At 57.6% G+C, this 13662-nt stretch overlaps 1 protein-coding gene across 3 annotated transcripts; it reads right to left on the bottom strand.

Annotated features, from left to right (window-relative positions):
- Positions 1-306: 306 nt before the first annotated feature.
- Positions 307-12270, bottom strand: PKDCC (protein kinase domain containing, cytoplasmic). Of its 3 annotated transcripts, none has more exons than XM_045979313.1 (7): positions 11486-12270; positions 6995-7117; positions 6086-6357; positions 5340-5419; positions 4981-5088; positions 3209-3382; positions 321-1874 (listed from the first exon to the last, which is right to left on the bottom strand). In XM_045979313.1, exons 1-7 carry the CDS (start codon positions 12122-12124, stop codon positions 1774-1776), a joined length of 1497 nt encoding a protein of 498 aa, XP_045835269.1. In that variant the 5' UTR covers positions 12125-12270; the 3' UTR covers positions 321-1773. The 3 variants fall into 3 exon arrangements, with proteins under 3 accessions (XP_045835271.1, XP_045835269.1, XP_045835270.1); XM_045979314.1 differs by lacking the exon at positions 321-1874 and adding an exon at positions 2039-2982; XM_045979315.1 differs by lacking the exon at positions 6995-7117 and having other exon boundaries at positions 307-1874.
- Between the last annotated feature and the right edge of the window lie 1392 nt (positions 12271-13662).

Below are 13662 nucleotides of genomic sequence, written 5' to 3'. Positions count from 1 at the left end.
TACTCGGCTGGACTGAAACTGGCCATTTTTCCCCCCAGATATCTAGGTTCTGAGGCAAGTTTCACTCACTGAGGAAGAAGCGATCCACCATCCCCTCGGCCGCCTGTGCCTGAGTCTTTCTGAAAAAGTTAAATGTGCTCTGGAGCTCCGTTTTAAAAAATGTATTTATTTATTTAGATTTTCTTTATTTGAGAGAGAGCACAAGTGAGAGAGAAAGCAAGAGCGTGCGGGGGGTTGGGGGGGCCAGAGGGAGAGGGAGAGGCAGGCTCCCCGCTGAGCAAGGAGCCTGAGGGTTTCGAACCCAGGACACTAGGATCATAACCTGAGCTGAAAGCAGATGCGTAACTGACTGAGCCACCCAGGAGCCCCTGGACTTCCATTTCAGTTTGTCACCCACTCCAAGTAAGCAAGGGCTCCCCAAGTTTCACGTGGATTGCTCTTGCTGCGACTCTCCCCTCTGGGACAGGCTTGGAAGTTAGGGTGGAATTTGAATGCTTACCAAATCCCTTACTAGCTGTCATCTAGGCTTCAGTTTTCAGGTCCATAAAATGGGATTGATAATTATACCTTGCTGAGGCCAGAACCTGCCCCTCTCCTTGGGCCACTTCTAGAAACTTCTAGAGCCTAGAAGGCAGTTCTGGGTTTATCTTCAGCCTTCTCTTTCCTTCCTGAGCCACACACTTCCTGGGCCTTATAGGCCTATCTGCTAACTGTAATCAGGGTCTTTGCTTCCCTATGGGCTGTACAGACCCTGTAGGCTTCCCTGCCCCAGTCCCATGACACCTCCTTGGTCTCACTGTAGTGATGTGGGTCCTCCTATCCTCAAGCCCCCATGTGCTGGTTGGCAGCTGGAGAATAACAGAGGGCAGTGGAAATCTAACACTGGACAGCATGGGGCAGGTATTACACGTTGTAGCAAGTGAATTCAGCTGAGGAAAGGGGTATGGAGGCTGAAGAAAGCAGAGGTCCTCTGTGGAAGGGTGGGGCCTGAAGGGGGGTGACCATGGCTGGTATCTGACTTGGCTGAGTCATGGGGTGAGCTGCTGTGGTGGCTCTGACCTCCCCACAGTTACCAAGTCCAGGAAGCCAAGAGCAAGACATGGTACGTGTGGGCAGGGCACCATGGTAGGGAGTTGCAACCTGTAGGGTCTGAGTTGCATCCGTGATTAGGATTCCAGAACCAAGATTGCCTCCTCAATCCCTTAGAACCGCAGGGCCATCTAGGACATGAGAACTTACAACAACCACATCTGTTGAGGAGAAATCGGGTTCTTAGTTTAAGTTTGGTTATTCTTTTTTAAGTCCTCAAAGGTTTGTGTGCTTTGACAATTATTCTAGAAGCAGAATAAGGGCACAGGAGAGAAGATGCAGGATTCAACTTAGAAAATGTATATCAGTTAGGTTGAGCTCCCTCTGGCCTCAGTGTGATGGATCTTGAACACTTACTTCCTCACTTTCCCTCTGGGCTTCCACATACTTGGGTCTTCCCTTGCTAGAGCCTCCCTCCTAAAGCCCAGGTAGAGGGGACTGATCTTTCTATAGACCTTCCTTTCTCCATACTTTCCATATATCTCATGTTCAGAAAAAGGCTCAGTGAAACAAATTGCCCATTAGCTTGTGGTGGGCAGTGGTAATGATGACCAGGCCCAGCCCCATATGGGACAAAGCTGACCTGACTACAGGTTGCTCAGAGGTCCCCAAAGTGGCTGACATCCCACCATCAGGACACTGGTCCTTTGGGTAAAAGCTCCAGATATAAAGAACTGGTGTGTGTTAAAGCATGAACGTCCTTGGGGAAAGAAGTCCCTCCTGTCGATCATCCGGACGGATGGATGTGAGGGCCATGGAGGGAGGTGGCGCCGTGGGAGCAGGGCCTGCCAACACATTTTGCCAACTTCAGTGTTGGTCACGGAGATTTCACTCCTCCAAAGGTCATCCCCCATAACCTCCTGCCCCCGCTTCCCCAAACAAACACCAAAGACATTAACTGAGGACCAGTCAGCCCAAGAAACTGGCTTGGGAAGAGTCCTTACCGTGAAACGTTGTTTATTAATTGATTGACTTTTTTTCCTTTTTTTTTTTTTTTTTTTACAAAAATAAACATTTTAATGAACAAGAAGTACAAAAGCTTCTGGAGATACAAACTCCAGGAGCGGGGAGAGGCTGGTTTTGGCTGCTTTGCGGCTTTCACTGAAAGCAAATGAGGCAGAAAGGCCCCGGCCCCACCCCCACCCCAGGTCCTGGCTCAAACAGCAACCTGCTCCTTGACCCCATGTCTTGGCTCATACCTTGTGTGCTCCTCTGTCCCTGCCCCTGCGCTGGCCTGTTGGTGCTCCTGGGTTGGGTGGCCAGAGGCGGCCTCCCCAGGTGCAGAATCCCCCACATCCCAGAGCATCCCCATCAAGTCTTCTGTCTGGAGTTCAGCTGAGAGAACTCTCCTTGACTGATTGTCCCCACGCAGCCCCCACCAGATCGTGACATGCAGCAGCAGCAGCAGCAGCAGCAGCAGCAGGAGCCCTGGCTACATTCTCACACTATGAACACAGTGATGGGGCTGCCCACAGAACTGTCCCAGCGAGGGCCAAAGCCCCTACTGTGGGTATCAGCCTAAGCCTTGCTGGCCACCCAGAGGGTTGGAGAGGCAGTCAGGCTCCCGCCCGGCTCCCGTGATTCCTGGCCCCAGGGGCCAGCAGTCCCATACCTAGACCGGTAAACTCACATTTTAATATTTGGCATTATTGCACGTTGTCCTGGTTACCTCACTGTCTGGGATGTCAGCCTCACTGGCAGGGGCTTGCAGGCGACAAGCAGTGCTGCTACTGCAAGGCATACCCTCCCTCCACAGGCGAGCCCAGCGGGCGGGGCTTGTCCGCTGGCAGCTGAGCCCCCAGAGAGGTCAGCCCGAGGCCCTCACATATGCCGTCTTGTTGGGATCAGGGACCACGTGGCTCCATCCTGTCTTGAAAAATACCAGCTGCCGACCTGGAGGCAGAGGTGAGAGGTAACAGGGCTGTTTCCCTCCCTGGAGGTGGGGGCCACTCTCCCTGATGGGACTGCCTAGAGGACATGTAGACTTGTCTCTCATCATTCCGGCCTTCTTGCCTTCTCATCAAAGCCGGCTTCTGACAGGGGACCACCACCTGTCAATCTCTTCCAGGGAATGCCTGTCATCTCCCTCAGGATGTCCTTTCCCTTCCCACTGGCTCACCTGTCCAGGTGGTCTGGTTGGTGACCACGAAGGCCTGGCACTGGGCGTGGCTCTCGCAGACGTCCACGGCCTCGGCCAGGTTGAACACAGAGAGGAGGCAGCTCCCGTGGTGGTAGGAGGGCCAGCAGCGGTAGTCTTCCTGGGGGATGGTGCTGGCTGGGAGGCGCTGGTACTCTGCGGGTTTGGGGATGGAGCACGAATGAGAACTCTTGTTTCCAGGCAGGAGGTTCTGGGGCTGCTTCCTGGGATGGCTAAGACTCATTGCCTAGCAGACAGCTGAGAGCTAGCCCGGTCGCCCTCACGTGGAGATGAAGGCAGCTACTGCTGTGGAACTGGGCTGAGCACCCAGGAAAGGCAAAGCTCAGCTTCAGTGTTTGGGAAACCCACAGCTCCCAAATCTAAGGGTGCCCAGTGGGTTCCGAAAGCACCTGACAGCGGGCGCATAGTGGGAAAAAAGCACACTCAGAGCTTGAGGGGAGAACGTTCTCAACATTTAAGGCCGGGCTTCTCAAACTTCAGTGTGCCTGTGAATTTCCAGGGATTCTTGCTAAGCTGCAGATCCCGGTTTCGGGGGTCTGGGGTGGGGATGGGGGTGGGCATTTCTAACCAGCTTCTGGCGCTGCTGGTCTGCAGACCACACTTGAGTAGCATGAGTTTAGAGCACCCCTGGGTCCTGCTTCCTTCGGGCCCGAGGAGAGAGATGAGGCAAGCTCCTCTGGGAGCAGGCAGTTGGGGATTTCTCAAGAGGGATGCAAATGACTGTGAAACACAAAGATGACCACTGGAGACCCCACAGATCAGGTGTCTGGGGGGAGGAGGCTGGAGGAAAAATCTTCCCATTACACAGAAAGGGCCCCCAGAGGTTGTGTGAGCTCCTCAGTCAGGAAGCTGCTCAGTGGCCGGCTGTCAGGTCACCTGAGTCCTTCCTGCCGCCTGGGGATCCTCAGCTCAGGGACTGATAATGCAGAAGCCCTGGGCCTCTGGCCACCCCGCCCTCCTGCCTCCTTCTTCTAGCAGGGACTAGACCAAAGTCCAGGGCTGGCTGTGATTTATGGCCCCATAAACGGAGTCCTCAGGGACAGAGCCAGCCATTGTTCACCTCGTTAAACTTTATTTACAGGGCTAACGAGGGCTCCCCCACCCCTAAGACTGGCCAGAGCTCCTTGAATACAGAGGCTGCCCACTCCCGGCCCCCCTGCCAACCAGGATAAACCCCAGGGCCTCAGCAGAGGCACGACAGCAGGGGCTGGAATTCTCCCCCAGCTCTTGGGCTCCTCAGCTGGTTTCCGAGTGGAGCCACAGCCTCAGCCAGCCTCCCTCCTAGCCCCAGAAGGGCCGAGGAGGGAAAGAGAAGCCCACACAAAAATTGTATTCCAGCTGTGTAACAGGAACCAAGTCAATTGCTCACACACACTTTGCCTGGCATTGAATCCCCATAAGCACTGTGTGAGGCAGGAAATACTAAACCCAATTCACAGGAGCGAAAAGGGAGGCTCAAGGTGTAGGGAAGCTTCTCAAAGTCAAGCAGTCAATACAGAGTGGGGTCCGGAGCCACCTAGAGAAGGGGCGTCAGTGCCCCCTTCTCCCCCCTCAAGGTCAAGGCAGAATTATAGTCATTCTGGCTCAGAGAAGAGGCCTCCACGTAGAGGCTAAAAACGGTCAGTGGTCTCTTCAAGTGGGCTTTAGGAGGGCAGGCCACTTAGCCCAATCAAGGGGGGTCATGCCCTCCCACCCATTCCCCAGCTCCCTGGAGCCCTGCAGAAGCCACTCACCAGCTCTGTGGCCCGCTGTGCTGTTCTGCAGATACTGCCCGCTCCGGAACAGGTGCAGCACCCTCTCCAGCTGGGCCAGCGTCTCATCGACTCCCCAGCTGAGCTCTCCTGCACAGCACAGTGTAGCTATGAGTGGGTGCCTGGGCTCCTACCCCTCCCTGAGGTTGGGAACCAGCTGCCTTTCCCGCTCTTCCTCTGGACTCTGAGCCTAGATGACCAGTGGACTGGGAAGGGGTTTTGCCACAGAATGCCACTTTGGGAAATGATGGCTTCTGGGCCATGCGCTGTCCTGGGTCATTCTTGTCCCCCTGCCTGCTGGGGGAGGGTGACGGGAAGCAGACGGGGCTTGGAGAGCTCACCTGTGGCATTGACAATGCTGTCCAGCAGAGGCCGTAGTGAGGGTGGGGCACTGTGGGGCAGGAGGTATGTGAAGAAAAACCTGGGGCAGAGAGAAACCAGGGGCTCAGTGCTCTGGCCTTGGGGACACATCCTTTCTCTGCCCCAACTTGGGACAGAACCGTACTCTGGCCAAGGAGCCTGATCCCTCAGGCCTACCACCTAGGCATAACCCCAGAGCATAATGAGGAGTCCACTTTGACTCAGGGTGGGGATCAGGGCACATGCTAAGGCCACCCCTTAACTTTACACCACACTGCAATCTGAGGTCTGTTTCCCCCATACCTCCCTAGGACTCCCCCACCACCCAGTACCACCCTGTCCCCTGAGCTGATCCTTGTCACAATAGCCCCATAGCTGGGGCCCAGGGAGGAGCTTCCAGAGGTGAAGGACCAGGAGAAGAAGAGGTAGTGCCAGTTCCACCAGCTCTACGCTCTGAATCTGACACTATTTTAAGAGGCCTCCAGCTGCCACCCCCACCCCAGATTCTCCTTGGAGCTGACTATTTTTAGCATCATCGTCAGGAGCCTGAAGTTCCCTTCTTAAGTGGGTAGAGACTTTCCCCACCCCTGCCACTCCATTGGACAAGGCCGAGTCTCCCCACCCTGGCTGGCTTCCTGGACCTCATGTGGGCTCTCCCCTTGCCATGCCCTCCTGGGGCCCACTCTCCCTCCCTGGCCTTCCTGGGGTTGGGGGGGACGGAGGTCACCTGTAGGCATTGTAGAGGTTGCGCTTCTCATTCATGCCCTCACACCAGCCCTGGGCCGAGCAGGGCAGGCTAAAGTTCCTGGCTGGAAACTCCAGGATGCAGTCAGCGCTGCTGGCACAGGGTGTCTCCTCCACGCGTGCGTCGTCCAGATCTGTCACCTTCAGCTCCCCGTCCACCAGCACAAACTGCCGGGGGCGGAAGTCCAGGAGAGTGACCGAGCCCAGTGGGGAGTGGGCCAGGTGGTGAAGGAGCCGGCCCAGGCTCAGGCAGATCTGAGGGGCAGACACAAGGCTGCTCATAGGCTTGTCTCCTGGGAGGGGGTCTGGGGGACTCCAGGGCTCACCCCTTTGGGGCAGGGAGTGGGGCGGGGGGTGGTTTTGGCTTTTCTCTTAAAGGCCCCAGTGCTTACTAAGGGCTGAGGGCCAGGGGCCTCACAGAGCAAGCCAGTGATTTTCTATTAACCCTGGGCTGGCCTGACCCTGAGTGGTAGGAAACAGGCAGCATGGAAGTCTGGGAATACCGGGTCTCCTCCCTTGAAGCTGCATCTTGAGCGGGTTTTAGTCCAGTGTGTGGAAATAGAGGGAGGGTCAAGATGACCTTAAGGTCTTTTCTAGTCCTAGGACACTGGCCCTCTTACAGCCAGGCTACGAGCGTGCGCGCATGAGTGTGTGTGTGTGTATGTAAGGGGAGCAGGAGCACAAAAACACCAGGATCCTCTATGTCTTGCTTCTTTTTTTAACCCTTTGGCTGATAGCCGAGTCATCATTGCTCCATCTTTCCCTCCTTTTTTCTGACTGAGGAGGAGTCCAAGCTGCTCTGGAGGACTGGCCTTCTAAGGGAAAACCATCCCAGCAAGGAGCCCAGGGCCCAGCCCTCCTCCCTGCTCACTGGGCCCTCCTCCCTGCTCACTCGGAAGCGGTCCTCCCAGGAAGTCTGCAGCAGCTGGATCATCTCCACAGGGGCACCCAGCTCTGTGATGGTGGTCAGGGTGTCTGGGATGTCCTCGCTGTCCTGGTAGCAGTAGCCATAGAGCTGGGGGAGGCCCAGGGCAGGTCATTAGGTCACAGCGTCGGGGTGGGGACAGAGAAGGGCTAGGCTGTCAGAGGTCCCCCTCCCTCTGCACTACCCGCCTCCCACCCCCATCCCCAGACAGTTGCTTCAGCTCCGGCCAGAAGAGAACAGCAGCACTGCCCAGGGAAGCCTGCCCTCTGCCCCTGCAGCCATAGCTCCTGCTGATGGACCTGCCTCTTACCTCCTGCCACTCAGGTAAATGGGCAGGTCTGGCCACCACGTGTCAGCCATGTACCAGGCACCGTGCTAAATGTTCTACACGTATAACCTGATTCTTATAATAACCTTACACAGACATAGTAGGTACTATTATTAATCTCCAATTTACAGGTAAAGAAACTAACTCAGAGAAGTTAAGTAACTTGCATAACATCACACAGCTAATAATAAATGCAGGAGCTAGCATTCAAATTTATGTCACTTGGATTCCATAGCCTAGTTCTTTCCAATGCCATTTGTTAATCAACAAGCCAGCAAATGGGTATTACACCTCCTCTCCGGCTCCAGTCCTCTATCCCCCCCAGTTTTTTTTTTTTAAGATTTTATTTATTTGTCAGAGAGAAAGACAGTGAGCCCAAGCAGCAAGAGCAGCAGGCAGAGGGAGAAGTAGGCTCCCTGCTGAGCGAGGACCCTGATGCAAGACTCCATCCCAGGACCGTGGGAATATAACCTGAGCTAAAGGCAGACACTTAACCAACTGAGCCACCCAGGCATCCCAGTCCTCTATTCCTTATCATTTCTACTTTTTGGCAACTTCATTTTTTTCTCAGCTCTGGTCTTGTGGGCAGAAAAAGAAGCTCCCTGAGGCCTGGTAACAGACATTTATAAGAACAAAGCAGCTAAGGGGCACAGCCTTGGGTGTTCTTTGCATATGTCGGTGGGGGTGGTCGTACCCACCAATGGTAGTAGTAGTTAAGGGATGGTTTCTGGGAAAGATCAGTTCTTTGGGGGCATGCTCATAAGGGCCAGGGCCCGAGGGTGCGCTCGGTATAGCTCAGCCAGCCAGGGACTTCTGGGAAGCACAGCCTGACTTTGTCATTAACACCTAAACTGGCATCCAGAGAGAGAGCCCTGCTTCCTCCACACTGCACATCGGCCGGGGATCAGATGCTGCTCAAAACAACCAACACCATGTGGGGTAGGAACACAAAAGCCGAGTTGTCCAGGCCACAGGAGGGAGAGGGGAGAGCTGCACAATGTGGGGGTGGGGGGGGAGGTTGTGGTGCAGTGGGGAGCCGAGCCCACAGGCTAGATGTCCCTGCATACTGTCACCCTCCTTACCATCATTCACACCCCTCCCAGATCCACTCCAGGCCCTCACAGACCCTCTTCCGTCCCAGGAGTGCCCTTTCAGCTCCCCCCTCCTGGAGCCAGCTGAGAGCAGGCCAGGCTCAGGGCCGCCATTAGATCACTGGGGCTGTGAACTGGGGGATCAGGGGACAGTCTCAGCCACCCTCTCTTCTTCCCTCTGTCTCTGCTCCCCTACCTCGCATCAGCCCAGGGAGGCCCCAGGCCCCGGTGTGTGTGTGGTGGGGGGGTAGGTAAGGGGAGCAGCCCTGGGGCCTGGTTCTCATTTTCTTGCCCAGAGTCTGAGCCTTTGTGGGAAACTTCTGAAGGTTATTAAACACCCGGAGGTCGTTAAATGCGCTGTTAACGAGGTATTAATCAACACCCCTCAGGAAAAAATAAAAAGACACCATTAACCCCCCCAGGAAGCATGAGGCTGAGCATTTCAGTTGCATCTTTTGTTCGTTTGGGAGAAGAAATATACTCTAGCAGGGCCAGAATCTGGGCCCAAGCAGGCCTGGGGCCCCATCTGAGGCCTGAGATCCTGGAACTGCGGAGGTTGGGGGGAGGGAAGACCCTTTTGCCCTTTGACCCTGGGCTATAGAGGCATCTATCATGTGAGGAGTGTGTGTGTGTGTGTGTGTGTGTGTGTGTGTGTGTGAGGGGGTGACGGGAGAAGGACAGAGCAAGATTGTCCAGGCAGTCCCCAGAGACCAGAGAAAGTGCTGGGAGGCGCACGGTGGGACATCTACCTGGACATTTTCAATGAGAACTTACAGAACCAACTTTGGGGCTGCCAGAGATGGGGATGGGGCCTCAGGTAGCCTGGGGGAGTCAGAACTCTAAGAAGCAATCTTCGGCTCCTCCCCGGTTTGGCAGTCAAATGGTTTTGAAATTTTAAATGAGTAAGAGGTATTAAGACACTATTTCTAGTTCCCCGCACAACATCACTGCAGCCTCCTGAGCAAGAAGACCCCACAGCAGGCTTCTGTGGTAGCAGAGCCGGCCCCACAGAAGAGGCCAGAGGGACCCTGGCTGGCGGTCAGAGGATACATGAGGGAAATCGCCCCGAAACAGTTCCTAAACTCACACTCAGGGACCCTTTCTTCTCGCTGATGGTAGCTTTTTACCTTTCCCCAGATGGGAAGGCCTGAGACCCTCCCCACCTTTTAGCATTTGTGTCCTAGGGCAACTGCCCCTAGTATCAACCCAGTAAGAGTCACACAGCCTACCTCAGACAGACCCAGCCTTGGTCTTTGAGGGAATGGGTGAAAACTCTTCAGTTGTAATATGTGTATATTACCTATGTAATATAGATATTATTTTTGGGGGGCACTTTCAGAATCGGGTGGGGGCCTGACATGAAAGTGGGGGACCATTCTGTGAGATGCATGGGTGCAGTTAACTAGATGCTGGTCAGGAAGCTTGGGTGGGGTGAGTGAGGGAGGGAGAAATTCCTTAAGAGACAGGAGAGCACATCAAAACCTCAAACCTGTCCTAAGGGCCGGGGGGCTCTTGAGTCAATTAAGTAACACTTAAGGTCCTGCTTCTCCACTGCCTCAGAGTCTGGCTGATACCCCAGGGTTGCCAAAAAGTTCTCAAGAGCCCCTGGGAAGCAAAGAGAACAAGATCCTCCCAGTGAGAATGGCCACGTAACCAGTCGCTCACTCCCTGAAGCTCCAGGCACAGTGTCAGCGGTGCAACCAGGCATAGCCGCCCGCAACTGTTGGCTCTGGCCGACCTCCTGCCACCAGCTCAGGGCCTAGGACCTGGTCACAAGTGTCCGACAGTAGTTGGGGGAGCCTGGGGAGACCTGGAGTCAGCAGGAATATAAATAGCTCTCTGGCTTGTTCTGCAATACCCACGCAGGCTTGGGGGTCTATCTCAGTCCTCACAAAAGGAGGGAGGGACTCCCAGATTTCTGGTCAGTTCTGCTGGCAGGTTCCTCTGCTGGGGAGTCCGCCCGCACCCTCTGTTCAGCGGGCCAAGACCAGTCAGGGATTCCCCTCTCAGTCTGCTCAGATATGCGCAAAGGGAAGAGTTTGTTTAATCCTAGCGCCCACTCAAGGACAGAGAGCTGGGGGAGAGGAGGAAGTGGGTGTCTTAGGGCAGTGCTGGGGCTGTGAGAGGCCCAATCTCTTAGTTTAGCCTGGAGGGGACAAGGTGGGGTCTCATCTCTCCCCTCCTCCACCCAGTGAACAGGAAAGACAGAGTCCCATTTAGTAGGAACCTGGGCATTTGGCCTTTTCAGTCTTCCAGCCACTGACTACATCTGCTCTGAAAATGTGATCCTGAGACCCTCAGGCCGGTAGTCTGTCCCCTGAGCACTGAGCTAAGAACCTAAAGCTTCCTCAATGATCCAAGGGCTGTTTTTAAGGCCTGGAGAATGGCGGGGTCACTTCTGGGAAGGGCTGTGCATTTTCTGGCCTACTACCCAATTCCCTCTAGTCCTTCCAGTGGCTTCTGGGTGGGGGATGGGGGATGCACTCTGGGAATCAAGCCTGATACAGGGTCTCTTTCTAGCCCTTCCAATCTTGTTGCTGTCCCATCCCATCTTCAAAGCCAGACAAGCCACTGGAAGTTGAGAGAAGTGGGGTTCAGATTCCATCAAGAAAGGGGCCCTATCACTGCAGTTGGAATCCTGACTCAGGGATGACCTGTGTGTCTTGGCTTGGGGTCATTTCCCCGGTGCTCAACACCCCAGCTCCAGCCAGAAGCAGGGTCCTAAGTACTAAAGACTCGCATCCCTACCTCGAGTTTTGGGACCCTCTGTCCTGGCCTCTGTCTTCAATGGATATGGGCTTGTAAGCTGAGAGACCCAGGGGTCCCTCCATAGGTAAAGAGCCGCTCACTCAGGAGTAGGGGGCAGGGTAGTGTAGTGGGAAGCGGCCGCGGTCGGGGTTCTGCCCCCAGCTTAACCTGAGCACAGTCACCGGGGCTCTGTTTCTTTATCTGTGTGGCCGAGGGTTCTCTTCCAGTCAGAGTGACCGGGCCTGGGCACGTCCAGGCAGCACCCTCACCCCCTCACCCCCGCCGTCGTACCTGCAGCACGTTGGGGTGCCGCAGCCGCTCCAGCAGCACCATCTCCTTGAGCAGCTTGTGGGCCGCCAGCCGGTAGCAGCCCCTCCGTGCCCCGAACTCGCGCACGCAGCTGCCCAGATCGTGGCCGCTGAAGTCCACCGCCTTGAGCGCTACCGCGGCGCCGCCGGGCAGGCGGACCCGGTACACGGCCTTGGTGTAGCCTGAGCCCACGTACTGGGCGCCGGACACGTTGCGGAGTGCGGCGCAGCCCAGGCGCGGGCCCGAGCCGGGGGAGCCCGGGCCGGGAGCCGGGGGCCAGCTCGGGGCGCCGTCGGGCAGGGGCCGGGCCCGCGGGGGCCGGGGACGCTGCAGGCCCGGCCCGCCCGGAGCCAGGTCCATGAGGCGCCGCCGCTCCGGCCGGCCGGCCCCGGGCCCGGGGCCCCCGCGGGAATAGCGCTGCACCTCCTCGTAGCGCGCTCGGATCTGCCGGGCCAGTTCTCCGCGGCCCCCGCGACGGCCCGGGCCCGGGGCTGGCGAGGGCCCGGGGGACTGGCCTGGCCGCGGAGGCTCCGACCCCGGTGCGAAGAGCACGTTGAGGACGGAGCCCAGCAGGAAGGAGGCGCAGAAACCCGCGGCTACCGCCGCCCGCCGGCGCCGCATCGCTCCCCTCCCCCCAGCCGGCCGGCCCCGCGCGGCTCCCCGGCCCCGGCCCCGGGAGGCTCAGGCTCCGAGGCGGCTCCGCTCTGCGCCCCTCCGGCCCCCTGCCCAGTCCGAGCGCATGGCCCCAGCGGCCCAGACCCCGGCCCCTCGCCGACCGCACATCGGCCTGACACTTGCCTCCCTCCCGCCCTGCCCCCGCCGCTTATAAGGCCCGGAGCCGCCCCCGCCCCCGCCCCCTCCGCCTCCGCCTCCCAGCTCCCGGCCGGAGCCCGTCCTCGGCGCCGCCCCCTCCGGCCGCCCGGCCCGGCCTTCCCCGCTGACTGACAGCGGGACCTCCTCCCGCGGCCGTCCGGGCCTGGGAAGCGGCGCGGAGGCGGCTCCCGCCCTGCCCAGCCCGCGGGCCCCCCGGGCTCGGGCCGCGAGAGGGGGAGGGGGCGGCGGCGACCCGGCGAGGCGCGGGAGCTCCGGTCCCGGCGCGAGGGCGCATAACGGGGCCGGGGCTGCCGGGAAGCGGGACCGGGAGGCGGATAACGGAGCTGGCCGGGCGGGGTGGGGAAGATAAGTGGGTGAGGTCGGCGGGTAACGGGCTCCGGGGGTGACGAGCAGCTGGCTCTGGGGTGCTGAAGGTCCGTGTGATCTCAGAGCTCTCTCCGGGAGCCCAGGACCTCGCTCCGGTGGGGCTGGGGATGGAGGCTCCTCGCCCCAGTCCCGGATCCCGGGGCGAAGGGGTGGGGGTGATGTGGGGAGGTGGACGTAGAGAGGCTGGCACCTGAGAGCCTGTGTGGGTCGGGAACTCAGGGGTCAGAGGACCGAAGATGCCCGATTCAGCCTCAACCACCAAGTCTTTCTGGGTTCTCATTTTTCTTGACCCTGAAGCCCTGGATCGAGCTCCTTTCCCCCGGGTCCCCGCAGTGAACTGCGGATTGCGAACCATATGCTTGCTAGTAGTTTGTGCAAGTGTGCATTTGTAACCCACGGACTTGCGTGGTCCGGGCTGTCTGTGGAGTGTGTGCATTGGTGTGTCTGAAGGGGCCACTGTGACGAAGGAAGGGAGCGTGTACCCTGTGTGTAAGTTGGTGCTGACTCCGCCAGAACTTCTGGTCCCTCCTCCTCCCTCCCTGATTGCATCATTAGTGCTAATTGAGGGGCTTTCACACGCCAATGCATTAGCTGTTTGGAGTGAGCTCCCCCCTCCTGGGAGAGATAAGCCGCTGCCCCTCCCCATCCCAGCCCTCCACTTCCCCACCGCCCTGGAACTGTCCACCCAGAACGTCTCACCTTCCTGGGCACCTTCCTGCCACCCTCTGGTTCTAGGCTGGTTAATCTCTTTCCTCCCCACAGTGTCAGAGATTGGCTGGAGAGGAGTCAGGGAGGTGTCAAAAGGACACCTCCGTGAGGGGGTGTCAGAGAGGGGAGATCTTCCTCCAGGGGGCTGAAGAGGTCTGGCATTCCTACAGACTGGGGAATCCCTGTGAAGAGAGAGGGGGACAGGAATCTCTGCTTGATTCTTTTGGACATGGAAGGGCACAGGAGAGGAC

The sequence above is a fragment of the Meles meles genome, chromosome 15, assembly GCF_922984935.1.
Source record: "Meles meles chromosome 15, mMelMel3.1 paternal haplotype, whole genome shotgun sequence".
In the NCBI taxonomy this organism is placed as follows: Eukaryota; Metazoa; Chordata; class Mammalia; order Carnivora; family Mustelidae; genus Meles; species Meles meles.
This window is presented reverse-complemented; position numbering and strand designations above follow the sequence as displayed.